This window comes from Balaenoptera physalus, assembly GCF_965194825.1.
Source record: "Balaenoptera physalus genome assembly, chromosome: 19".
NCBI lineage: Eukaryota > Metazoa > Chordata > Mammalia > Artiodactyla > Balaenopteridae > Balaenoptera > Balaenoptera physalus.
In genome coordinates this window covers 63,569,211-63,596,783 of record NC_138900.1, presented here as the reverse complement: position 1 = coordinate 63,596,783, position 27,573 = coordinate 63,569,211, and the positions used below count along the sequence as shown (strand labels likewise).

General features: G+C 46.9%; 1 protein-coding gene and 1 long non-coding RNA gene across 4 annotated transcripts; one reads left to right on the top strand and one right to left on the bottom strand.

Moving 5' to 3' along the window:
• Window positions 1-300: 300 nt before the first annotated feature.
• DNAAF1 (dynein axonemal assembly factor 1) lies at window positions 301-27,532 on the bottom strand. Of its 3 annotated transcripts, XM_082437669.1 has the most exons (12): window positions 27,248-27,531; window positions 24,900-25,035; window positions 24,358-24,449; window positions 22,511-22,732; window positions 22,207-22,373; window positions 19,154-19,275; window positions 10,137-10,303; window positions 8,574-8,831; window positions 4,355-4,464; window positions 2,632-2,688; window positions 1,369-1,741; window positions 301-595 (listed from the first exon to the last, which is right to left on the bottom strand). In XM_082437669.1, the coding sequence occupies exons 1-12, from the start codon at window positions 27,381-27,383 to the stop codon at window positions 507-509; spliced, it is 1,929 nt and encodes a 642-aa protein (XP_082293795.1). In that variant the 5' UTR covers window positions 27,384-27,531; the 3' UTR covers window positions 301-506. The 3 variants fall into 3 exon arrangements, with proteins under 3 accessions (XP_082293795.1, XP_082293794.1, XP_082293796.1); XM_082437668.1 differs by having other exon boundaries at window positions 456-1,741; window positions 27,248-27,532; XM_082437670.1 differs by lacking the exon at window positions 27,248-27,531 and adding an exon at window positions 27,077-27,241 and having other exon boundaries at window positions 456-1,741.
• On the top strand, window positions 1,744-8,567 carry LOC309648717. Its single transcript, XR_014256768.1, has 3 exons — window positions 1,744-1,928; window positions 2,682-2,872; window positions 6,107-8,567. It is a non-coding gene; the product is annotated as an uncharacterized lncRNA (long non-coding RNA).
• Window positions 27,533-27,573: the final 41 nt, after the last annotated feature.

The following is a 27,573-nucleotide window of genomic DNA, read 5'->3' as shown; positions in this document are numbered from 1 at the left end:
TTTCTCAGGCTAGGCTGCGTCCCCTTACTTGGCTTTCGACATTCAGCGTGTCAGGTTCGCTTCCTCCGCAGCTCTGTGGCTCCGGTGAAGAGTCTGCCCTCTTGCAGGGAAAACACCCCCTGGGAATGACACAGGGCCCTGGGGCGGGACCTAGGTTTCTGATCACACGTGAAGAGAGGAATGGTCCTTGTCTCGGGTACCTGATGAAGTGAATCACGTGTGACTCACCGGACATCAAATAAGCCAATAACATGGGGACTTGCGTGGGTGCTAGAATGTTTACAGTGCTCAAGGGAGACATTTACAGTTACATGGTTTATTCTGCAAATAACCAGGGGTTGTGTTAGGCTTTGAGAGCAGGGAGCACAGAGCCATCCACGTCCGGGGCCCTGCACGCCCTCAGTAACCGCAGCTCTTTGAAGGGAAGGGGAGCCCAGCCAAGGGGGTGACCTGTCCCTGTTAGTCCAAGAGCAGAGGGGCTGCCTTGGGCTCAGTCCAGGCCAAATTCAACGTCGCCCGTCTTCTCTGGCCTTGGGCTCCGGGCACTCCTCAGGCTCCGTCTCAGACTGGACTTCATCCTTTTCAGGGCTGTTCCCTAAAGAGCCAGGAAATGGGTAACTCGGTGTTCTTGGGAAGTGCGGCCAGCCCTCACCCCTTCCCGCGTGCGGGCCTCGGGGCAGCTACGCAAGCTGGTGTTCAGCAAGAAGCCTGGCTGCCATCCGGTGTGGATTACAGCGGGCGTTGTCTGCGTTCAACAGCTCCCGAGTTGGATACCCGGAGGCACAAAGCTGAACACAGAGCTACCCCCAGTGCGCTTGTGACCAGCAAGCACTAGCCAGCTTCCCCCAAAGTGCCTCTCCCTGGTCATGGGCACAGGCCCCAGTGCCAGGCCGGCGGGCATGTCAGGGTGTGGCTTTACCGGTCCCACCCAGCCGGGCACTGTGGGCACCGTCCCCGCCTGCTGAAGCTCCCTTCGCGGCCAGCACCATCTCGGTCATTCATCCTGGTCCTGGGCCTTCACGTGGAAGACCCACACCCTCCGGCCAGCTGTCACCCTCGTTTTGTCCCCCAGCTGCGGTATCACCGGTCCCCTCCTTCCCTCAGCAGGCTTGGTCTGGAAGGGCCAAGGATGGGGATGGTCGGGGAGGGGGTCGGTCTGGCAGCTCCTTGGCCCCGGCCGACGACTTAGGAACATGCTCTAACGATCTCCGTGGTCTCTGGAGAGGTCGTGAGTGACCCCTCTGAGAACCCGGGTATTCCTAGGGCAAAGGCCCAGGTGGCCACCCGCTCCGGGTTTGGGTGGTCCACAGTCCATTTCCCCCTGAGAAGCTTTTGGCCCCTGTAGCCTTGAAAGTTGGGTGACACTACCTGGAGGGGAGGCCAGAAGCAGGTCCCCATCCCTGTCCTCGCTGCACGGGGCTGGCGCGGCTTCCCTTTCGCAGGCTGGGGGCCAGGGTGGTCGCCCTGAAGGCTCATCGTCGTCCAGCTCCTGGATCAGTGGGCGAGGGGCCTTGGTGTCTCTCCTGTGGGTTTCCAAGTCCCTCTCTGCTGCTGCTTTAAATATGCCTGTAAAGGGCGTCTCCGTCTCGGCCTTCCTGCGGGTGTTCTTGGAGACTGCGAATATATTGGAAAGGGTGTCTGTGGATGCGTTTTCCAGCACTGGGAGTGAGGTGTAGTCTAGTTCAGGGTCACTGTCGTCACTCAGGCTCGAGATGGCTGTAATCTTTGGAAAGCACATCTTCTGTTAAAAGAGAAAAGATGTATTTGAACATTTCTGTTTTCACCATAGTCTCTAAAATGCACAATGCTAATTCGGCTTTTTTATTCCATCACACTGTGGGCCCGAGGGGGCACAGCACTCGCTGCTTGAAAATCCGGCCTCAGGATGGACACGCCTTGGCAGCCTTCTGCGAGCCCTGGAGACCACGGTGAGCTCTGCAGCCAGGTCTCCATGCCCTCCGGCCCTCGTCAGGTCTCCGTGTGGTACGGCCCTCGCCCGCTCTGTTCCTGCTGCACCAACACCCTGCTGGGTCCCTGAACGGTTCATCTGTGAGCCTTGGCTTCTGACGGGCTCCGCCTTCACCCGGCCACCTAGTCGTGCTTTGGAGGTCAGGCCCCCGCGGAACTGTGGTCTCCTGCGTCTGTGTCCCTCCTTCGATGACGAGCTCCTGCCCTGAGATTACACCTTAGGCTTCCCTCTCCTTCGGCCCCCCGGGGATGGCCCACACTGGCTCTCAGTACCGCCAGAGGGAGGAGGGTCGGGTCACCTTGGGAGAGGTCCCCATAGGGCCTTCTATGCTCTCCTCCCTCCCTTCCCCTGCCCGTGTGTCGCTGTGGTACAGACATTCACTAGGTGAACACACGGATACATCAAAAGGATAGAAAAAATGTTCAGATAATTATGTACAGAACACGATTATTAAACATCAGTGATAAAAGATCTGTTCAAAAAAACCGACGCGGCTAGTGGCGAAGCCTCCGCGAGCGGAGCAACAGCAAACAGCCGCCTTTCCGCAGGTGAGGCGAGAAGGCTTCAAGCGCCAAGCACAGGGGCTCGCGGCTTCCCGAGACACCTGGTCAGGGACGGGGCTGGAAGGGAAGGCGGGACTGGGGGCATGTGCGAGAGGTCACCTTGTGCTGGTCTCCCGGAGATCCGCCCGCATCCACGTCTTCCAAGTCAGGCAGGTCCTGGAAGAGCAGACGACCCCCGTCAGCAGGAGGGCACGCTCCCAACGCCCGGTCCACGGGCCAGACGCGGCCGCACAGCCAACCAAGCCTGCGCTACGTGCTCCCGAGTGTGGAGGGGCCCGCGGAGTGACCCAGGCCACTCAGGCCACGTGCACGCTCGAAACACACGCAGAGGCAACACCAGGTACCTGGATCTGATCGGTGAAAGAGATTTGCAAGGTGTGACATGTTTCAAAAATTTCCACCTCTTTCTCCACTTCACTTTGGTGTTACTCACCCAGTTCATCTGGGGGGAAACGTACCTCCTACACACAAATTTGTCTTAGGACTCTATGTGGCATAAAACGAGTCTATCTTGGACCTCCCCCAAAGTAGGGGGGCTTTTCTGTTTTGTGCTGTGCTTGGGGGTATCTTCATCTATAGCACCCCGTCCAGCGTGTGAGGCAGGCACAGTGTGTGGTTAGATGCACGGGCTCTGGAGCCACACTGCCTGCGTTGCTACTCCTGCTCCATCGTTGCCTGGCTGTGTAGCCTTGGGCAAGTTGCTTAACCTCTCTGTTTCTCAATTTCCTCATCTGTAAAATGGGGATGACAGTGGTACCTATGTCTTAGAGTTATTGGAAGGGTTAAATCAATCGATAACAAGATGTGTTTAAAATAGTGCCGGACAAAGAGGAAGAAGAGTCAGTACTAGCTTAGTGTTAGGGTCCTGTATATGGTCAGTTATTCAAATGTTAGGGAAGAATTGCCCACTTTTGTTTTGTCATATGTATATGCAGGCCCAGAAAACCAGAAACCCACTCTGAATATTGGCTGTACTCAGTTGAACACTTATTGAGCCACGTGAAATTGTGAGGTTGGGAATGAAACACCTGTGTAGGAGTTTATGGAAGAAGCGGGCGGGGGCAGGCGAAGCTGCGCACACGGCTTGAACGGAAGGAGCTCACTCGTGGGCAGAGAGGCGGGCCGTCCTCCGGGCGAGCAGGGTGTGAGGCTACAGGTGGGGGGCACCGGCCCCCACCCCTCGCCCCACCAAAGTGCCGTTCCCGGGGGTCATGGCAACGTGTGTACGTCCCCAGAGACCCATTCCTGTGGGCACAGCATGTCAAACTGTTATCAGAGCGGAAGGGCTTCAGGGAGGAGGGCCATGCTCCGGGCCGTGATCAGTCCCAAGGTCAGGCGGCCCCTCACTGAACAAGCCCCAGGGGATGGGCCGCTGGACAGCCAGGCCAGGGTGCAGGAGCAGCGAGAAGCCAGGAGGACGGGCAGCTGTCCACAGAGGATGAGGCTCTGACGATCAAGGGCAGCTTTCGCAACAGTTGTGTATACGGCCAGCCAGGCAGAGCTGCTTTCAGTGTAGCTGCTTTGGGGAAAACACGTCAAGAGTTTTGTAGACATAGTTCAAGGGGACTCGCCTGGGCCATCACTTCTCAGTCTTGAAGGTGCACAGGCACGGACCCCCCTGGGGGAGGGCTTGTTAACTGCAGGTTCTGAGCAGTGGGTCTGGGGTGGGGCCCGGGGTTCTGCCTCCTAAGCAGCCCTCAGGGGTGACCATGCCTGCTGGCCCAAGGGCCACACTCTGGGCAACGAGGATTTGGAAGTTTTGTGTCTGATCTGATACCGGCTGTACCGCAGATACTTCTCTGCAGATGCACCAATTACGTACGTCGATGAAGAGCTTCTCCTTCGTCTCCAGTCTGATGGCTTCCAAATCTTCAGCTCCACAGAGCTCTGTACCTGATGCACTTTCAGTGGCCACAGTCTGGGGAGCTGATTCTAAGGAACAACAAAGAGTTATATTAATCTTGGAGTTAGTTTCATACACGGTGGACAGACGGGCAAACCCGAGGTTAAGGCGATTCCAAGAGGAAGGACAAAACCCTCGGGTCTGAAAGCCTCCAGCCCCTGTGACAGGAGCTGCAAGAATCCCAGGTTAGGACAAGATTATGTCTGAAAGGAAAGGGAGACAGCTGCCCCCTTTCTGGAGCCTGGAGATGGAAGCACCAGCCAGGAGTCCGTGAAGAATACGCAGGAACCTTGGAAAAGGCATGATTGATGGGCCAGGAGACGAAGAAAGAAAGGTCGTGGTGCCAAAGGCCAAGTTTCACAGCCCCTCCTGCTGCACGAGCGTCAGGGAGACCTGTGAAGTCACCGCAGGGTTGCCTGTGGAACGTGGAGTCCAGACGGGGCTTGTCTTCCTCCCCCAGGCCCCTCCTGTCCTGCCCTCTGCTTCCTCTCCAGTCTCCATGATTAGAGATGAATAGCCCCGCTCTGCTCATGACACGCTGGCCCGCTGTCTGCCCTGAGGACTGGCCGTGCCCAGTTTGACTCGAGAGCCACATTGGGGCACCCGTTTAGAATGAAACAAGGGGGACTTCCCTGGTGGCGCAGCGGTTAAGAATCCACCTGCCAGTGCAGGGGACACGGGTTCAATCCTTGGTCCGGGAAGATCCCACATGTCGCAGAGCAGCTAAGCCCGTGCACCACAACTACTGACTCTGCTCTCTAGAGCCCGCGAGCCGCAGCTACTGAACCCGCGTGCCACAAGTACTGAAGCCCGCGTGCCTAGAGCCCGTGCTCCTCAACAAGAGAAGCCACTGCAATGAGAAGCCCGTGCACCGCAACGAAGAGTAGCCCCCGCTCGCCACAACTGGAGAAAGCCCGCACGCAGCAACAAAGACCCAAAGCAGCCAAAAATAAATAAATAAAATAAAATAGGCAAAGTAGATAAATAGACGTTTAAAAAAAGAATGATATAAGGAAGTGGGCAGGGGCTTCCGGGGCTGCTGTGGACGATCCCAGGCCCACCTCCCAGGCCCGGTTTGTCGTGGTCTCTTCCACTTGGCTGTGCCCATGGCTTCGCAGCTTCTAATTACGACAGCAGTCTGCTTCCCCTCCAACGAGCCCTTCCCCCGGACCCCTGTGTCCTGCTTGTGGCACCGTGGCGTCCAGCTTCCCAGCCAGCAGAAGCTTTAGTCCAGGCAGCTGTCAAGTCCCTTTGTTTCCTAAAACCTACCTGCTTAGGCTTTGTGTGCCGGGAAAAGGCGAGGCAGGGAAGAGACTACAGTTGTTGGGCATGTTCCTTACGTTGCCTCATGCGATCCGTGGCAGAGACTGTTCCCACTTCGCAGGGGCTAGAACGGGCTCCGAGAGGTTTTGTGGCTTGCTTGATGTGGCTCAGCTGGTTACGGGGCTGGACTTGGGTCTGACCTCAGGGTGTCTGTCTAGAAAATTTGCTGCCTCGCCTGTTCACAGAGTGTTTTAGTGAAACACGTGTGTCATCCTCTGTACCGTTTTGGTGACCACTGGAAGGAAGCTAAGGCTCCTCTAGACAGAGTGTCGTCAGATAGAGGTGGGACACGTGTGTTTCCATGACAGTATGCGCTCACATCACGTTTCCCCTGGTCCTGATACTTAGACTCAACATCGGGATGGGGAGCTATTCAAGCCTCCGAGCCCTGACTCGGTCCCCAGGCAGCCTTCCCTGGTTCCTGACTCCATGATGAGAGAGGATGAACCCAGGAAACGCAGCAGAGCTGCTCGTACCGCTTATCTCCTAATTTCCTGCATCCTTCACTAGGCCTCGTGACTTGTAAGGAAAGACTGTGCGCCATGCAAGAAAGGTAAATGGAAAAGTGATTTTTTTTAAACAGATGGCTTTTATGTTTAAATTTGCTTTTCTTGGGGTTGAGTAACTTGCGTGGAAGAGGGACCTCCTTGTTCTGACAGCCCAGCTCCCCTCTTGGGACTCAGGACACCCAGAGGGTTTAGCTCAGTAGGGAGGGGACTATGGGGGAGGGGTGGGCAGCAAAGGCCCTGGCGGCTTAAAAGCAGGGAGGATGGCAGTGAATCGAGATAGAGACCAGCTTGGTCTCTGCGGGCAGATCTGGCTTCAGTTCTGCCCCCACTATCACTTGCTGTGTGACGTGGAGCAGGTTACTTCACCTCTCTGAGCCCCAGTTGCCAACTCAGTAACATGGGTTAATGGTGAGAGCATTATGGGACTTTGGGGAGGCTAAGCTGGAAGTCATGGCCTTGGCTGACATGTTAGATAAACATCTGGCTGTGCCTCCCTCTTCCGACCTGCCGCAGGTTGCCAGCTCCTTGTTAAATGTGCCCCTAGTTCAGGAAGGCAATTGATGGTTTCACTCATAGAAAACTCTGCTTCTAGGCTAGGTGCGGTTTCAAGGCAAAAAAACTTACCGGAGGGGGAGTGAGGATGCAGGCAAAACCTTGTATCCGGATCTCAGAATACACGTGCCAACACCTGCATCAGTAGTTCAGAGAATGCCCTTTTCCCCGTGTGTTTAATACATGATTAGTGCCCCTTTTAAATAATAAAACCTATAACATCGCCATCTGTGGGAAGCTTGAGGGAAAACGTGACCCTTGTCTAGTAGAAATTCTCTCCCAGAAACCAAGGAGTGACCAGGTCTTGGAGGGTCTACAATCCCATCCAGCAAAGTGGTGCCAGGAGCCATAGAAAGCAGGGCTTCAGTGCCTCCCAAGGGAAATTAAATCAAGGCAAGTCACGCTTCTCATAGATGCATTCCAGCTGCACGCAGTCTCACGGCAAAGTCAGAAGAGGAGCTGCGGCAGCCACCTGACAAGTATGAGTTGGGCATCAGAGGGATGCGCGGGGCGTGTCCCCCTCCCCGGGAGCCTATTCTCTCTGTGACTGTGGCTGTTTAGATCCCACGCACTTTCCTGCTCCTTCCCTGCTCTCCGCCCACTGCTCCTGCCTCACCTGCTGGGACCCCTGGGGACTTCATGAGCTCCAGCATCCCTGATGGGGGCCAGGGCCATGGATGTCAGCACAGTCACAGGTCACCTCACTCCCTACACCACCCCTCCTTCCTAAGGTGCGTTTCTATTTCCCACAGACATCTTGTTAAAGACTCTAGGCTACAAGATAAATTTTTCAGATGTTACTGAACAAAACGGGGGTGGGTAGTAAATCCCAGTGAATAATGGAGCACTGATTGTTTGGGGGTATGGAATGGCCAGTAAGGTTTTGAAAAGAATAATTAAAATAGAGCTCAGTTGAGTTAATCTTTGAGGATAGTCTGCCCTGCCATTATCTTCAGCTGGAAAGATAATTCACCCATCTCTGGTGCCTTGGGGTGTGGCCTTTGCCCCCTCGGCAGTCTGGAGACCGGGGTTACTTCAAGGTCTCTCCCAGACAGTGGGGGCCAGACCAAATGACCTCCCCAGATGGACCTCAACTCCTGCTCAGGCTGGGAACGGAAGGTTCGGGTCTCCCAGGGCTGCACAGACACAGCAGTAATGGGCAGTGTCCAGGGCCGAGTCCTGGGTTTATCTGTTAGTCAGCAGGACCCCAGGAACTTGGGAGAACCTGCCAGTGGGCTGCCCTTCTGGATCAGCATCATCCACTGTGGTAGCTATGGCCGTGTACCTGCAATGTGGCCAGTACTCCTGAGGGGCTGGATTTTAAATTTTATTTAACTGTATCTACTTTTAATTCATTTCAATTGAAAAAATTAAGCAGCCCAAAACAACTTGCTTCTTTTCATAGAGCTGCATTTCACCTTAACCATTCAAAAGTGAGCATGTGAATTGAGATGTGCTATAAGTGGCACATACAGGCTGGATTTTGAAGACTTAGTGTCGAAAGAGGGAAGGTATCTCATGAATAATTTTATGATGATATAAATTATTATATTTTAGATGTACTGGGTTAGATAAAATACACTGTTAGCGTCTCACCCATTTCTTTGCACCCTGTTGAAGCTGATACTAGAAATGCAGTCCTGGCTCCCCTTGGGGTTCTAGATAACTCGCAGACTCAGCAGTCAGAAGTGGAAACCCGAGGCCCCCAGATGGGTGCTGGCCCAGCGACACCCCTGTTGTTCGCAACCACCTACCTTCCCAGGCAGCTCCGGGGCTCGGTGGCGGGGCCTCGGCAGGGCGCGCCCCTCCTGGCTCCCCGTCAACATCCACAGGCAGCTCCTCCGGGAGACGCGACTCTTCTGACTTTTCTGGGAATAGCTCGTCCTTGGCCTCGAAGCTCTCCTTGACAGACAGCTCCGTCTTCTGCCACCTTTCTCTGTCCTCTGCAGGCGCTTCCTCCCCTTCCACACTGGCGCCCTGGTCCCCGGCACTGTCTGGCGTGAGCACCTCCCCTGAACAGAAGTCCACAGTGAGCTGGGAACGTCCTGGGAGGACAAGGGGGACCTGCGGCGAACTGCCGGGATGGTCATCAGAGCGCTGTTTAGGTGCTAACTACACGGGCGGGAAGTCCACCGGGCAATGCCTAGCGCGTGCACTGCCGGCACAGGACACAGCCACTAGAAAGCTGTGCAGGGGGCTCTTAGGAGACGCAGGCTGAGGTATTTGGGGTTAAGGGCCACGATGTCTGCCTTTGCTTTCAAATGGCTCAGCAGAACAGGAAAGACTGTGTGCGTATGTGCCCGTGTGTGCCAAAATATGAACAACCTTCCGATCTAAACAGACAATTCAGCTGTTCATTTTAACTATTCTTTAAGCTTTTCTTAAAACTTGAAAAATATCAAAAGTAAAAGTTGGGAAAAGGGAAATAAAACCATGCTACAGGGGAACGTCTATTTTATGGGACTATTATGCTGATTCAAAAGAGTAGGCAAAAAGCAATATAGCTATGCCAGGGGCTTCCCTGGTGGCACAGTGGTTAAGAATCCGCCTGCCAATGCAGGGGACACAGGTTCGAGCCCTGGTCTGGGAAGATCCCACATGCCACAGAGCAACAAAGTCCGTGTGCCACAGCTACTGAGCCTGCGCTCTAGAGCCTGCGAGCCACAACTACTGAGCCCATGTACCACAACTACTGAGCCTGCGTGCCTAGAGCCCGTGCTCCACTACAAGAGAAGCCACCGCAGTGAGAAGCCAGTGCACTGCAAAGAAGAGTAGCCCCCGCTCACCGCAACTAGAGAAAGCCTGCGTGCAGCAATGAAGACCCAATGTGGCCAAAAATAAATACATTAAATAAATAAATTTATATATATATAAAAGAAAGCAATATAGCTATGACATTTTTTTCTATTAAAAAAAAATATATGTGTTACATGCATGAGGAAAAGCCAGGAAATACCCGCACTGAATACTGAGCGGTTCTTGCTATGATACTGTTATTACTCTTGCCTTTCTATGTTTTCTATGTGTAGCGTATTCACATTTTGTAATTAGGTGAAAAACACTAAATGTCATTTAAAAGCACACATAGAGACTCTGGCTCTTCTACTGGGTGTAAGAGGAGGAAGGGGGTTCCTACTTAATAAGGTGCCCTGAGCACCGTCCTTGCATGAGGTCAAGGGCAGGTGGATCCGCAGGTACATGAATGAATGGTCCCCACCCCCCACCCCCAGTCCCCGAGATGAAAGACTGTGAGTTCAACAGCCCAGATTTTTAATCTAAACGGAGCTCGGGGTCCTCCTTGTGTCTCAAGCATGCACCTTGCTCTTGGCTTGCTTTCTGCCGTTTCCTCTCCTCAGCCTGGCGCTTGATTGCGGCTAAGGCCTCAATGCTGTCTGTGATCTTCTTCCGCTCTCTGCTCTCCCACTGCTGTCTCTCCTCCTTCTCAGCTGTGTACCCTCCTCGTGCCCAGGCCTCTGCACAAGCTCTGTTTAGGAGTATTAAAAACAAAAAACAAACAAGAACACCCCAGAAATCGGGGAGGTTTGAATTGTCACAGGTTCGAAGTAAATCCAAAACATATACTATCTGACCAAACTTGCTCATTTTCCCCAAAATCAAACTAAAGGCACAGGACATATGACTGCAAGGATACATATTAACACATGCACATTTTAATCTTTAAACTCTAATGGTTTGCAAAGCCTTCCAGATATGAGGCCAAGAGCACAAGTGACAAAAGAAAAAAATAGAGAAATTGGACTCCACCAAAATTTAAAATGTGTGTCATGCAAAGAATACTATAAATAAAAGGCAACCCACAGAATGGGTATGCAAATCATATACCTGATCAGGGGGTTGTATCTAGAATATATAAAGACCTATTGCAACTCATTAATACAAAGATGACTTAAAAACGGGAAGAGGTTAAAAGAATGAAAAGACAAACTGCACTGGGAGAAAATATTTGCAAGAAAGATAACTGAAAAATGGCTTGTATCCAAAACGTACAAAGAACTATTAAAACTCAAAAATGAAAAAACACACATTTTAAAAAGTGGGCAAAAGAACTGGACACCTCACCAAAGAAGATAGGCAGGTGGCAAAGAAGCTCATCATCATAGGACGTCAGGAAAGTGCAAATTAAACCAATGAGATGCCACTTGACACTCAATAGAACGGCTAAAATCCAGAACACTGACAACACCAAATGCCGGGAAGGATGTGCAGCAACAGGAATGCTTCATTGCTGGTGGGAATGCAAAATGGCGCAGCCCCTTGGAAGACAGCTTGGCAATTACAAAGCAAACATATTCTTACATGTAATCCAGCAATTGTGCGCCTAAGTATTTACTCAAATGCGTTGAAAACAAATGTCCACACACAAAACCCTGCACACGAACATTGATAGCAGCACTGTTCACGACAGCCAAAAAGTGGAAGCAACCCAAATGTCCATCAACTGACAGATAAAGAAAATGTGGGCTGAGATAGCCTCATCCACCAGAGGGCAGACAGCAGAAGCGAGAAGAACTACAATTCTGCACCCTGTGGAACGAAAACCACATTCACAGAAAGATAGACGAGATGAAAAGGCAGAGGGCTATGTACCAGATGAAGGAACAAGATAAAACCCCAGAAAAGCAACTAAATGAAGTGGAGATAGGCAACCTTCCAGAAAAAGATTTCAGAAAAATGATAGTGAAGATGATCCAGGACCTCAGAAAAAGAATGGAGGCAAAGATCGAGAAGATGCAAGAAGTGTTTAACAAAGACCTAGAAGAATTAAAGAACAAACAAACAGAGATGACCAATACAATAACTGAAATGAAAAATACAGTAGAAGGAATGAATAGCAGAATAACTGAGGCAGAAGAATGGATAAGTGACCTGGAAGACAGAATGGTGGAATTCACTGTCACAGAACACAATAAAGAAAAAAGAATGAAAAGAAATGAAGACAGCCTAAGAGACCTCTGGGACAACATTAAACGCACAAACATTCACATTATAGGCGTCCCAGAAGGAGAAGAGAGAGAGAAAGGACCCAAGAAAATATATGAAGAGATTATAGTCGAAAACGTCCATAACATGGGAAAGGAAATAGCCACCCAAGTCCAGAAAGTGCAGAGAGTCCCAGGCAGGATAAACCCAAGGAGAAACATACTGAGATGCACAGTAATCAAACTGACAAAAATTAAAGACAAAGAAAAATTATTAAAAGCAACAAGGGAAAAATGACAATTAACATACAAGGGAACTCCCATAAGGTTAACAGCTGATTTCGCAGCAGAAACTCTACAAGCCAGAAGGGAGTGGCAATGATATATTTAAAGTGATGAAAGGGAAGAACCTACAACCAAGATTACTCTACCTGGCAAGCATCTAATTCAGATTTGACGGAGAAATCAAAAGCTTAACAGACAAGCAAAAGCTAAGAGAATTCAGCCCCACCAAACCAGCTCTACAACAAATGCTAAAGGAACTTCTCTAAGTGGGAAACACAACAGAAGAAAAGAACCTATAAAAACAAACCCAAAACAATTAAGAAAATGGTCATAGGAACATACATATCGATAATTACCTTAAACGTGAATGGATTAAATGCTTCAACCAAAAGACACAGGCTTGCTGAATGGATACAAAAACAAGACCCATATATATGCTGTCTACAAGAGACCCACTTCAGACCTAGGGACACATACAGACTGAAGGTGAGGGGATGGAAAACGATATTCCATGCAAATGGAAATCAAAAGAAAGCTGGAGTAGCAATACTCATATCAGATAAAATAGACTTTAAAATAAAGAATGTTACCAGAGACAAGGAAGGACACTACATAATGATCAAGGGATCAATCCAAGAAGAAGATATAACAATTATAAATATATATGCACCCAACATAGGAGCACCTCAATACATAAGGCAACTGCTACCAGCTATAAAAGAGGAAATCGACAGTAACATAGTAATAGTGGGGGACTTTAACACCTCACTTACACCAATGGACAGATCATCCAGACAGAAAATTATTAAGGAAACACAACCTTTAAATGAAACAATAGACCAGATAGATTTAATTGATATTTATAGGACATTCCATCCCAAAACAGCAGATAACACTTTCTTCTCAAGTGCACATGGAACATTCTCCAGGATGGGTCACAAATCAAGCCTCAGTAAATTTAAGAAAATTGAAATCATATCAAGCATCTTTTCTGACCACAACGCTATGAGATTAGAAATGAATCACAGGGAAAAAAATGTAAAAAATGCAAACACATGGAGGCTAAACAATACGTTACTAAATAAGAGATCACTGAAGAAATCAAAGAGGAAATCAAAAAATACCTACAAATGACAATGAAAACACTATGATCCAAAACCTATGGGATGCAGCAAAAGCAGTTCTAAGAGGGAAGTTTATAGCTATACAAGCCTACCTCAAGAAACAAGAAAAATCTCAAATAAACAATCTAACCTTACACCTAAAGGAACTAGAGAAAGAAGAACAAACAAAACCCATAGTTAGTAGAAGGAAAGAAATCATAAAGATCAGAGCCGAAATAAATGAAATAGAAACAAAGAAAACAATAGCAAAGATCAATGAAACTAAAAGCTGGTTCTTTGAGAAGATAAACAAAATTGATAAACCATTAGCCAGACTCATCAAGAAAAAGAGGGAGAGGACTCAAATCAATAAAATTAGAAATGAAAAAGAAGTTACAACAGACACCGCAGAAATACAAAGCATCCTAAGAGACTACTACAAGCAACTGTATGCCAATAAAATGGACAACCTGGAAGAAATGGACAAATTTCTTCGAAAGCTATAACCTTCCAAGACTGAACCAGGAAGAAATAGAAAATATGAACAGACCAATCACAAGTAATGAAATTGAAACTGTGATTAAATATCTTCCAACAAACAAAAGTCCAGGACCAGATGGCTTCACAGGTGAATTCTATCAAACATTTAGAGAAGAGCTAACACCCATCCTTCTCAAACTCTTCCAAAAAATTGCAGAGGAAGGAACACTCCCAAACTCATTCTATGAGGCCACCATCACCCTGATACCAAAACCAGACAAAGATACTACAAAAAAAGAAAATTGCAGACCAATATCACTGATGAATATAGATGCAAAAATCCTCAACAAGATACTAGCAAACAGAATCCAACAACACATTAAAAGGATCATACACCATGATCAAGTGGGGTTTATCCCAGGGATGCAAGGATTCTTCAATATAGGCAAATCAATCAATGTGATACACCATATTAACAAATTGAAGAAGAAAAACCATATGATCATCTCAATAGATGCAGAAAAAGCTTTTGACAAAATTCAACACCCATTTATGATAAAAACTCTCCAGAAAGTGGGCATAGAGGGAACCTACCTCAACATAATAAAGGCCATATACGACAAACTGACAGCAAACATCATTCTCAATGGTGAAACACTGAAAGCATTTCCTCTAAGATCAGGAACAAGACAAGATGTCCACTCTCACCACTATTATTCAACATAGTTTTGGAAGTCCTAGCCACGGCAATCAGAGAAGAAAAAGAAAGAAAAGGAATACAAATTGGAAAAGAAGAAGTAAAACTGTCACTGTTTACAGATGACCTGATACTATACATAGAGAATCCTAAAGATGCCACCAGAAAACTACTAGAGCTAATCAATGAATTTGGTAAAGTTGCAGGATACAAAATTAATGCACAGAAATCTCTTGCATTCCTATACACTAATGATGAAAAATCTGAAAGAGAAATTAAGGAAACACTCCCATTTACCACTGCAACAAAAAGAATAAAATACCTAGGAATAAACCTACCTAGGGAGACAAAAGCCCTGTATGCAGAAAACTATAAGACACTGATGAAAGAAATTAAAGATGATACCAACAGATGGAGAGATATACCATGTTCTTGGATTGGAAGAGTCAACATTGTGAAAATGACTGTACTACCCAAAGCAATCTACAGATTCAATGCAATCCCTATCAAATTACCAATGGCATTTTTTACAGAACTAGAACAAAAAATCTTAAAATTTGTATGGAAGCACAAAAGATCCCGAATAGCCAAAGCAGTCTTGAGGGAAAAAAATGGAGCTGGAGGAATCAGACTCCCTGACTTCAGACTATACTACAAAGCTACAGTAATCAAGACAATATGGTACAGGCACAAAAACAGAAACATAGATCAATGGAACAAGATAGAAAGCCCAGAGATTAACCCACGCACCTATGGTCAACTAATCTATGACAAAGGAGGCAAGGGTATACAATGGAGAAAAGACAGTCTCTTCAATAAGTGGTGCTGGGAAAACTGGACAGCTACATGTAAAAGAATGAAATTAGAACACTCCCTAACACCATACAGAAAAATAAACTCAAAATGGATTCGAGACCTAAATGTAAGACTGGACACTGTAAAACTCTTAGAGGAAAACATAGGAAGAACACTCTTTGACATAAATCAAAGCAAGATCTTTTTTGATCCACCTCCTAGAGTAATGGAAATAAAAACAAAAATAAACAAATGGGACCTAATGAAACTTCAAAGCTTTTGCACAGCAAAGGAAACCATAAACAAGACGAAAAGACAATCCTCAGAATGGGAGAAAACATTTGCAAATGAATCAACGGACAAAGGATTAATCTCCAAAATATATAAACAGCTCATGCAGCTCAATATTAAAAAAACAAACAACCCAATCTAAAAATGGGCAGAAGACCTTAATAGACATTTCTCCAAAGAAGATATACAGATGACCAAGAAGCACACGAAAAGCTGCTCAACATCACTAATTATTAGAGAAACACAAAACTACAATGAGGTATCACCTCACACCAGTTAGAATGGGCTTCATCAGAAAATCTACAAACAACAAATGCTGGAGAGGGTGTGGAGAAAAGGGAACCCTCTTGCACTGTTGGTGGGAATGTAAACTGATACAGCCACTATGGAGAACAGTATGGAGGTTCCTTAAAAAACTAAAAATAGAATTACCATATGATCCAGCAATCCCACTACTGGGCATATACCCAGAGAAAACCACAATTCAAAAAGACACATGCACCCCAATGTTCATTGCAGCACTATTTACAATAGCCAGGTCATGGAAGCAACCTAAATGCCCATCGACAGACAAATGGATAAAGAAGTAGTGGTACATATATGCAATGGAATATTACTCAGCCATTAAAAGGAACAAAATTGGGTCATTTTTTGAGACGTGGATGGATCTAGAGGCTGTCATACAGAGTGAAGTCAGTCAGAAAGAGAAAAACAAATATCGTATATTAACGCATATATGTGGAATCTAGAAAAACTGTACAGGTGAACCAGTTTGCAAGGCAGAAATAGAGACACAGATGTAGAGAACAAACGTATGGACACCAAGGGGGGAAAGTGGCAGGGGTGGTGGTGGTGTGATGAATTGGGAGATTGGGATTGACATATACACACTAATATGTATAAAATGGATAACTAATAAGAGCCTGCTGTAGGGCTTCCCTGGTGGCGCAGTGGTTGAGAATCTGCCTGCCAATGCACGGGACACGGGTTCGAGCCCTGGTCTGGGAAGATCCCACATGCCACGGAGCAACTGGGCCCGTGAGCCACAATTACTGAGCCTGCGCGTCTGGAGCCTGTGCTCCGCAACAAGAGAGGCCGCGATGGTGAGAGGCCCGCGCACCGCGATGAAGAGTGGTCCCCACTTGCCGCAACTAGAGAAAGCCCTCGCACAGAAACGAAGACTCAACACAGTCATAAATAAATAAAAGAACGTGAATTTCTTAAAAAAAAAAAATAGCCTGCTGTATAAAAAACAAAACAAAAAGAAATGTGGGCTTTCCAAATGGAATATTATTTCACAGCATTATTTTGGAAGTATTTACTGACACAGGCTGCAACGTGGGTGAACCTTAAAAATATGCTCAGTGAAAGAAGCCATTCACAAAAGACCACATATCGTATGATTCCATTTATAGGAAATGCCCAGAATAGGCATATCCAGAGAGATAGAAAGTAGATTTGTGGTTGCCAGGGGCTGGCAGAGGGGGGTTGGGGAGTGACTGCTAATAAGTAAGGGTTACTTTTTGGGGTGATAAAAATATTCTAGAATTGATTGTGCAGTGTGGTTGGACAACTCTGTGAACATACTAAAAAACCACTGAATTGTACACTTGAAATGGGTGAACTGTTCTAGAGGCTGGGGATACAGCAGGTAACATAAGAGATGACATCGCTTGCTCTGTTAGAGCTGCCCTTTTATGGGGAAACAAGTATGTCAGAGGTGGATGTGTCTTGAGAAATCAGGCTGAAGAGACAGCAGGTGGAAGTGGCAAAGGTGCTACTTAGATAGGTGGTCACTCATGGAGATCAGAAGATGACAGGTGAGCAGACACCTGCAGACACCTGTGAAGAGCATCCCAGGTGGAGAGAACGTCAAGGGCCCAGTGTGGAACAGCTAGAGAGTGCTGGAATGAGGCTTCAAACCCAGGTGAACCCAACTCCTGAAGAGAAGTCATGCTGCACCGTCCAGGGCGGGGGTCTCCCTGCTGAGGGCCCAGCTCAGGTCCCTGTTTACACTTTCCTGCTGGGCGGCACTGCCGCAGTGTGGGGACTCACAATCCTCCGGGACAGCCGCTCCCGCTGGTTCCCTCCTCCTACCAGCTGGTACCTGCTTAAGTCCCACGTGATACTAACAGATACTCACAAGGACCCCGCGGTCGGTATTGTCCCCACTTTCTGGATGAGGAACCTGAAGCTGGGGAGGTTGGCGCTCAGCCATGGGCACAGGACCCACAGCTGCAGAGCTGGGCTTGGAGGTCCGCCCGCAGGCCCTGCCCTCCCGCCATCCCCCTGAACACCCAGGGCTCGGTGCTGGGGAAACGGATGCATCTCGGCCTGACTGCCCAAAAGCAGGGATCCTGGTTCTCTTACCTGGTCCAAGTGGAGGCTCTCCCTTCCGACTGAAATCTGTGTTAGTTTGACTAAAATTTGTGAGTTCAAAAACATACTACCAGCTACGTTTCTTTTTAAGTGTTGGAAAATTCAGATTTGCACTTCCCTTCAGGCCATCCCAGTTACTGAGGTTTTATTCTAAGCTGGAATGAATGAATAGTGACCTCAATCAAAAGGTAAATTAAGGGAATTTTCTGGAAGTCCAGTGGTTAGGACTCTGTGCTTTCACTGCCGAGGGTGAGGGTTTGATCTCTGGTCGGGGAACTAAGATCCCACAAGCCACGAGGCGCAGCCAAAAAGAAAAAAAAGGTAAATTAAAAACCCAGATAAAAGCAGTGATGATACACATGGCAGTCCCAGGTTCAATATTCTTGATATGCAAAGAGCTCTTATGAATCAGTAAGAAAAAGCATCCCCCCAAAAGGAAACTGGGAAGAAATCATGAATGCAATACTCATAGAGAAGGAAACATAAATGCCTGACAAAGGTAGTAAAAATGACCAACTTCATCAGTTACCCAAAAATGCAAATTTAAAACGAGGTACTGGGACTTCCCTGGTGGCACAGTGGTTAAGAATCTGCCTGCCAATGCAGTGGACACGGGTTCGAGCCCTGGACCGGGAAGATCCCACATGCCGCGGAGCAACTAAGCCCATGCGCCACAACTACTGAGCCTGCGCTCTAGAGCCCGCGAGCCACAACTACTGAGCCCATGTGCCACAACTACTGAAGCCCTTGTGCCCTAGAGCCCGTGCTCTGCAACAAGAGAAGACACTGCAATGAGAAGCCCGCACACTGCAATGAAGAGTAGCCCCTGCTCACCGCAACTAGAGAAAGCCCGCGTGCAGCAACAAAGACCCAATGCAGCCAAAAAATAAATAAATGAATAAAAATTAAATAAATAAAACGAGGTACCACCTTCACTCATCAATTGGCCTGGCAATGGTTTTTTTTTTTTTTTTTTACATGGCTGTGTCTGGGGAAGTTATAAGTTGATACAAACATTCTAGAAAACAATTAGAAAATATTTAAAAACACGTTTTAAAAGTCTCAAACCACAGTCTTTGATCCAATAATACAACTCAGGGTTCCATCCTAAGGAAATAACCGGCCACGAGATCAGAGACTTATACAGAAGGATGATTATCAAAGGATTATGAAAAATCTATGAATAAGTGCTCAAAGACGGAATTTCCTATTATAAACAATCATGTAAGCCATTAAACCTATTGCACTGGAATATTTAATGATGTGTGGAAATGCTCAAAAATCAGAAATTTTTAAAAGTTTAATATTGAGCATGCTCAACTATTACCTATTAAGCATGATCAAAAGGCTTTTCGTTTCCTTACCTGTCCTTTGGAAAAACTGGTCTATCATCCAGGTATGTTAAACGTTTTAGTCGAACAGTGACTGTCCTTCGATAATTAGGGATGTTCCTCATCACTGGGTTTCCCATCAAATTCAGTACACGCTGGAAGCACACAGGCAGAACCACATTAATCGCTGAAAAATGGATGCGATTAAAACAGTTAATATGTGCAGTGCTCTGAAAATAAATAAACAGGGAGTGTCGACATCAAGTCATGAAGATGGTATCAGAGAAGGCAGAGGCTTTCTTTGTTTCTCCGCCATCAGAACTGTCCCGAGAATTGGGCAGCCCTTTCTTCTATTACACTTGAACTTCAGATCCTAACTCTCATCGTCCTTCCAGAACAATATTGGAAAACACTTCCTGAGGCCTTTACCCAAGGGCAGTGATTGCATTAGTTTTGCTCGCCCAATCTCTTTTACTGAAATTAATCTCCAATTGATCGTTTTCTGTCCTTCTCAGCCAGGACCCATTTTAAGAAAATGTACACAGCAGCTAGACAGATAAGAAGTGGTGACTGAGGGGATAGGATGCAAAGTGCCTGCTTATCTACTGCCAGGCTTATAGGTCTCCTGGATGTCAAGTTGGGACCAGGAAAGGGAAAGTGACACAGCAGTGCCAGTGCGCCGTCCCCCCCCCCTTTAGATACTGTCACCTCCCCTCCTGCCGATGAAACTCAAGAAGGTGAATGGTCAAGGTGACATGTGGGTGAAACATTTAACATCGGTTTGCCTGAACTGGTGAAATGTTTTTCATATCTAAAGTGATTTTTCTTGTTCAGGAAAATAAATATACTGGTTCAAGTGACCTGTTCTGTGGGGCTGAGTGGGGGGAGCACTGTGCCCCAGGGGCAGGGACTAAAGGGCTGCGTGTGTATGGAGAATGTAAAAGCCATCACAAAACAACCATGAGGCAGACTGTTCTTGTTATGGGTTGCATTGCGTCCCCCCAGTAAACTCATATGCTGAAGTCCTAACCCCCAGCGCCTCAGAATGTGACTGTATTTGGAGACAGGGTCTTTGAAGAGGTGATTAAGATTAAATGATGTCATTAGGGTGGGGCATGATCCAATAGGTCCTTGTAAGAAGAGGAGATTAGGACAGAGAGACATACACCGAGAAGGCCATATGAGGACCCAGGGAGAAGACGGCCGTCTACATGCCAAGGAGAGAGGCCTCAGGAGAAATCAACCCTGCTGACACCTTGATCTCGGACTTCTAGCCTCCAGAATCATGAGAAAATAAATTTCTGTTGTTTAAGCCACTCAGTCTGGTACTTTGTTATGGCAGCCAGGCCAAAAAAAGGTATTATAATACAGCTTTATATTAGCACCATATACTGGTGATAATATAAATTCTAAATTAGTCTTTGGTGACAGTCTGCTCTACAGATTGTTCTTGAACTATGATTTGCTTACTGTTTTTCTTTAAATGGACTCACTTTTTCCTTCTTATCCATACCCTAAGCACTAAACAGTGAACTCAAGTTTTTTGTGTGCTATTTGGAATATTTTTTCCTACTTCACATGACAACACATATACACTAAAAAGCAAGGAAGTCGTCAAAGGCTGCTGGAGTTGAGTCCAAAGGACACAGGAGCCGCCTGGAGGGGTTGCAACAGGCCAGAAGATGGACCATTCAATCACCCCAAATTAAAATGACAGCAAGGGTGAAGTCATATCAAATACCGTATCTGTAAATCTTTGTGTTCATGATGAAAACGTGAACCTTTAGAGGTTCAACCTCATTGTCACCTTTAGAGGTTCCTACGTTCTTGACTCATTTCTCTGAAAAGGAATACATAAAAAAGAAAAAACCAACAAGCATTTATCCTAGCTTTTTCTTTCTTTTTTAAAAAATATTTATTTATTTACTTGGTTGCACTGGGTCTTAGTTGTGGCAGGTGGGCTCCTTAGCTGCGGCTCACGGGCTCCTTAGTTGCAGCTCACTGGCTCCTTAGCTGTGGCATGTGAACTCTTAGTTGTGGCATGCATGTGGGATCCAGTTCCCTGACCAGGGATCGAACCCAGGCCCCCTGCATTGGGAGCACGGAGTCTTACCCACTGCGCCACCAGGGAAGTCCCTATCCCAGCCTTTTCTATATGCACTTTATATTAGGGAGGCATGAATTGATGAGCAAAACTGCTCTTTGTGGAAGCATTCCAGCTAATAGGTGCAGAAGGAATAAGAGACTTAGAATATGGTCACTGTGTGACCCCTAATGAAATCACACATGGAGGCAACGTGCATCGGGAGCTGCAGGAACTATCAGGGGAAGGGTTGATGAGGGACTTCATGAAGGCTGGATCTGATTGACAGCAGCCAAACCCACGAATCAAGCTCAAAGTTACAAAAAGAGAGGCAACCAGACTTACAGGTGCCCCGACTGATGCAACAGCAAACCTCAAAGTTATATTCTGAGGCTGGATCTGATCAGGTCTCTGGCTCCATCATCATCATTTTACAAGAGATACTGGGGACAGCAGAACACGTTAAACCACACCATGAGGATGCAGTCAACTGAATCCAGGAAGTGGCTGACAGCCAGAGGAGGGACCGGTTTCCTCAACAGATTTATGGGGGGGGGGGTGTGGGAAAACAGCCAAGGGGAGACTGTGATAGATCAAGAGATGTGAGAGATGCATAATCCAAATACGATGTGTGGATCTGGTTTGGATTTGCAAAACCCAACAGTCAAAGCACATTTTTGAGACAAATGGGGAACACCGAATATGGACTGGTTATTAACTGTCATTCTGATAATATTTTAGATATAATAATAGTATTGTGATGATGCTTTTAAAAAGTCCTTATCTGTCAAGAATACACACTGAAATATTTGTGGGTGAAACGATACGGCACCTGGCATTTCAAACACTCCAGCTAAAAATACACGAGAGGGAAAAAAAAGTGTGATGGGTGTTAAGAAAGCAGGGAGAAAGGAAGGGGGAAGGGAGGGAGGGGAAAGAGAAAACAGATTTGCTGTCTACAGAACACAAGATAATGCAAGTTGTGTGCGTGTGTGTGTTTTACCAAGTCAGGCATGCTCTCGAGAATGCTCAGGATCTCTGGGTCACTCAGCTTGTTGTGGGAAAGGTCAAGGACACAGAGTTTCAAACACTCCTTGAGATGCTGAACGTCTTCCACGGTCTCTAAGTGGTTGTGGGCCATCTGGAGCGTGTTGAGGACCGGCAGGCAGGCTGGAAGGGGAGGTCGGCAGAAGTAAGCGACACGGTTGGAAAAGAATGTTACGAACCTCCGCTAGGAAACGTGGTGGACGTGGGGGCCTAGAGAACGCCCACCCCCACCCCGCCCCACCACGGCAGGGCCTTCTTACAGAGGTTTTCAATGGTCTTGATGTAATTATTGCTGATATTGAGAGCATCCAGTTTCTGCAGAGGTTCTAGGTTCTCGATCTTATGGAGCAAGTTCACTTGCAAGAAGAGGCATCGCAGTTCCGTTTGGGCCTCTAGGTTCTCGATTTTCTGTATTCCGTTGCACTCCAGCCAGAGACAACGCAGCCCTGTGTACTCTTCCAAGTTCTCGATGCGGTCAAAGCCTAGTGGGGAGGAAGGGGGAGTTGGTTAAGCTTCTACACACTCAGAGGCACAGGGGTCACCCTCTTTTTTGCCTATCTGCCCAGCATCCACACGTCCTTCCTCAGTTACACCACTGCCTCTTTGGAGGGACATCCCTGTCCTGATACTACCCCATGGCTCTCTGCAGGGAGCTGGTCACGCTTAGCCAAGTGGAGCCAACCTTCGTGAATCCTGGGGAGCTTTGCTGGCTCCATTGGAAAGCGGTAACTTTCTGCTAGAATTGTCAGCCTGGTAGGGTAGAGCCTAACACTGAAGCAGCCACCTTCCCTTCTCGCCTGGGAGTCGGGGGAAGTGAGGGGTGACCTGTCTGAAATGAATGAGCACAAGGGAAAGCAGGGCCAAGGAAAGGGGAGAAACAGCCTCGTGAAGATACGTGGTGAGCACCAGGATCCAGCTGTACCTGAAGCCACTCCAAACTTCGGGTCTGGTTTTATGGTATTTTTCAGTTTTATGAGCCACATTTAAGGTGAGGAAAACAAACATTTTTGTTTCCTTGAGTGACTCATTATAGATTTGTAATTCACGGTGCACCTGCTATTACCAAAACTTTTTCAAAGTCATTTGTTTTGTTGCCTGAAAAGTTTTAACCAGAAGTTTTTATTAAAAAAGGGTAATAGCAACGATGAGGCAGAACCACCCAGCTAAGTCATTCCCAGATTCCTGACCCTCAGAAACAGTACCAAATAATGATAATTTTTTTAAGTTGGTAAGTTTGGGGATAATTTGTTAGGCAGCAGTAGATAATATAGGCATATCTCTCTCCTAATTCTTCTACCTCTCTGATTCTTTCTACTTGGTCTAACCCACTGGGTCTTCTTCTTCCTACCTCTTAAATATTGGTCCTCTGGGGTCTGCCCTCCTAAGTCATCTTATCACTGTTACACCTAGACGTTGGGTGGAGGATTTTGGAGGGGGCAACGTGGAGGTGAGGAGACCAGTTAGGGGTCGTCCCACACCTTTAAAGTAGTTGTGCTGCTGGAGCCCTCCGTGAATCTCCCTGGCACAGCGTGAACCTTCTCACAGTGGCCGCCCTATCCCCCAAGACACCAAAAGCATCTTTACCATATCCGTCTCTGTATCTTCAGCACTTGCCGGGCACACAGAAGGCTCTCAGTAAACATTTACTGAACAAATGAACATAAAGATGGTCTGATGAAGCAGGGTGGCCATCCCAAATTCAGCACAAGGTTGGGAGTTACCACTCTGCTTCCTCATTGCTGGAATAGCCCCGTCTATGAACCTGAACTTAAGTTTATGTGTGATACTGGACACCGACAGAGTCCTTCACAACGTAACCCTCCCAAGCCCGAAGTATTTACAAGTAGCTACTGGTTCGAAAGAGTATGAGTCCTTTAGCAAATATAAATAAAAGATACCAACGTGTTTCCCTTGAACCCATATTAACTCCAGTCACGGAAGACTTTTTCTTCAAAGAAATATTATTGCTTTTCCATGCATCTCCACTAAACTCTGAAATTTCTACTTAAATATAAGTTAAGAACACCAGATGATCCCTGCGAGTAATTCTTAACACCACTAGAGTCTTTCCACCTGACATGAGGTAGCTCCTCCACCAGCCCCTTACCTTTATAGTGTAAATACAGCGTATCGTTCAGTGCTGGGGTAATATAAAGCTTGTGCTTCTTGCACAGTTTTTGCAGAAAATTTTTAGTCATTCTGTTGAATGAAAAACATGAACAAGAAGTTTATTTCAATTTGTCAGCTGTAAAATATATCCCATAAATTCTTTGCCACACCCATTCTGTCCACAAATTCCACAATATTCTATATGCCCAATGACTTTGTTTATAGCTTTCAAGGCCTCATCCAATATTGTGAATTTCAGCCTTCTCAAAAACTGCAAAGTGTGTTCTAATAGAAATACCTTTGTGTCATCAAGAACTACTCATGTTTCTCTCTCTCCAGGTCCAGTATTAACGTTGTATAGATCGTGGTTAGTTATGCCAGAGAGCAATGCCATCCTGACTCTGAGACTAATCCTCAGACATGGGGCCGACTATTTAATCTCTATGAGCCTCAATTTCCTTATCTGGACAAAGGGGTGATTATCACATCCACCTTAGAGGGTAAAAGCGTGCTGTGAGTGGCAACAGCACACCCACGTACCTGGGGCCACGATCTTCTTTGTCATCTCTTTGGTGTGCTAAGTGACCATCTGACCAGCTATCACCACTGTGTTTCTGCTTGCTGAGGTAGGAAGTGTCCGAAGGACCCACGTGTGTTTCCTTAGGATCATTAATTTCTGTAAAATAAGAGACTGGTTCTATAGAGATCGAGAAATGTATAAAAAATGTCCCCCATTTCAACTTGATGAATAACTGTCCGCTTTTAGCATGGAACCGGTACTCTTTAAATGTATCACAGTGATTTTTAAAGCACTGATAAGGACTATGAAAATTTCACTTCTAGGCAGATCTTTGATACAACCTCTTGTACAACTGGACACGGAGACGTGTGCAAAGATATTCACTTCTGTGTTACTTCTAACAGCCAAAACCTATTAACAATGCAAATGTTCATCCATAGGGACTGGTTAAATAAAGCAACAGATTATTATTCTGCCTTGGAATAGAATGCACTGGAGCTATGTCAATCAATATGGATAATTCGCAGAAACACATATGGAGTGAAAAAAGTTTCATAATAAGCACAGGATATCATTTACATAAATCAAACCCACACAAACGTATGCTATGCATTGTTTAAGGACACATTTTAGATAGATAGATAGATAGGTAGATAGATAGGGAGAGAGATAGACGAGATTGAAAGAACCCACACAAAATTCTGGAGGCGGGGAGAAGGTAATGGGACTAGGAATAGAGGTGGGGTAGGGCAAAAAACATCAAACTTATCTGAAATGTTTTATTTCTTTAAAAAAAGACTTCTGGTACATATGATTAAAATGCTAATCATTTTCAATTCTCGGTAGCGATACATGGGTGTTTGTTATAATGTTCTCTGTTCTTTTTAAAAAGTTCTCAAAAGAGGAGGGAGGACCAAGATAGAGGTAGGGGATTAAGAAATATAAACTACCATCTATAAAATAAATAAGCTACAAGGATGTATTGTACAGCATAGGGAATACAGCCAATATTTTATAGTAACTGTAAATGGCATATAATCTATAAAAATTTTGAATCATTATGTTGTACACCTAAACTAATATAATATTATAAGTCAACTATACTTCAATTTTAAAAAAAGCTCTCAAAAAACACACAAGAAGAAACAAAAATGATGGGAATATCTTTGGTAGAAAGAAAATGAACACCTTCAAATGCACTTATTTTTTTTTAAAGGTCAATCAAAATTGGCTGATACAAATGCACTTAATCTTAAGGGCTGTTTGCTTCTGCTCTCTGGGTGTCCCTGTGGACTACCGAATGAGATTCAACACTCCGTGTGTGGGACTGTATCTTATAATTTCCCATTTCCCACTGCATACAATGCCCAGCCACAAGAGGCACCAGATAAAGGTTTGTGGAAGAAAGACTAGGTGCTCAATGTACATAATAATTGATCGGTTATATTAATAACAAGAACTACCATTTATTACTGGCCCAATGTATGCCAGACACTCTAATTACAGCTATCTCGCTTGCAAAACAGGAGACTGCCCTATAGAGAGCTTAAGCTCTGGGCAAACGGCCATAAAGCCGGCAAGTTGCAGAGGGGTAGTGTGAACCCAGCAGGAGGGGCTTCACACCTGTGTCTGTGCACAGAGCAACATGGCTTCCCTACAGCAACTCTTACAGGGCTTGCCTGGACAGTCAATGCTCAAGATATATTTGTTGGCTGGGTTCAAAAAACGAGACACAAATCAAGTAGCTTCTTTACCAGTCCCTAAAAAGTTTCCCTTACAGTCCAAGCCAAGCAGGAGCGGAGGCTGTTTTCTAAGCCCATTCCGCAAAACTTTGTTCAGGAGTCACGTCAGAAGCACCAGCTTGTCATTCACTCTGTCTACCACAGATCAGGCACTGGACCGGCCACTGCCAGTTCAATCAGGATGTCCTGCCCTGACATAGCTTGCCGTCTAGAGGGGGAGAGAGCCTTTGATCTTACATGGTGCCGGCAATAAAGGGAAACATTCAAAACATTAAAAAGTTGGGCGGTGGGGAGAATGGTGTGTTCAGTGAGGGCTTGGGCTCTGGAGTCAGACTGTCCAGGCGTGAGTCTGTTCTGTCATTGACTGGCTGAGGGTAATCTGTTTGGAGCAAGTTCTATAATCTCTTTAAGTTCCAGGTTCCTCATCTGTATGAAACGGGGAGAGGAGTGCCTACCGCAGAGCGAGGGTGTATGGCTCGAAGGCAGTGAGCGCACGGCACGCATCGTTTAGTAAGTGTGGGTCGCCATTATTATTATTATTATTACTGCTGGCTGTGGAGACTAGGTGTGTGGTGCTGGGGCGCAGCCCGTCGCCCCCCTCGCCTCCCTGGGGCGGCTGTCGGCACCTTCCTTGCGGCCCCCTTGGCCTGCGTTCCCGTGGTCACCCGCCGACTCCTCCATGGCTGGCTCCAAGCCCGGCTCCCGCGCGCAGTCCTGCTCCGCTCCCCCGTCCGCCACGAGCTCCGAGGCCTCGCGGGGCATGTTTATTCCGGAAACACTGAACACCCCGTAGCAGTGGGGAAGCCCGGTTGTGTGGGATCACTACGTCCTCCAGCCCGACAGGCCACTCTGTGTCTGCGTCTGCGTCTGCGTCGTTGGCAGCCCTACGCTTCCCTGGTCCCCCCGGCAACCGCTGCGCACTCGCACTCGGGACGCCGGGGGCGGGTCCCGT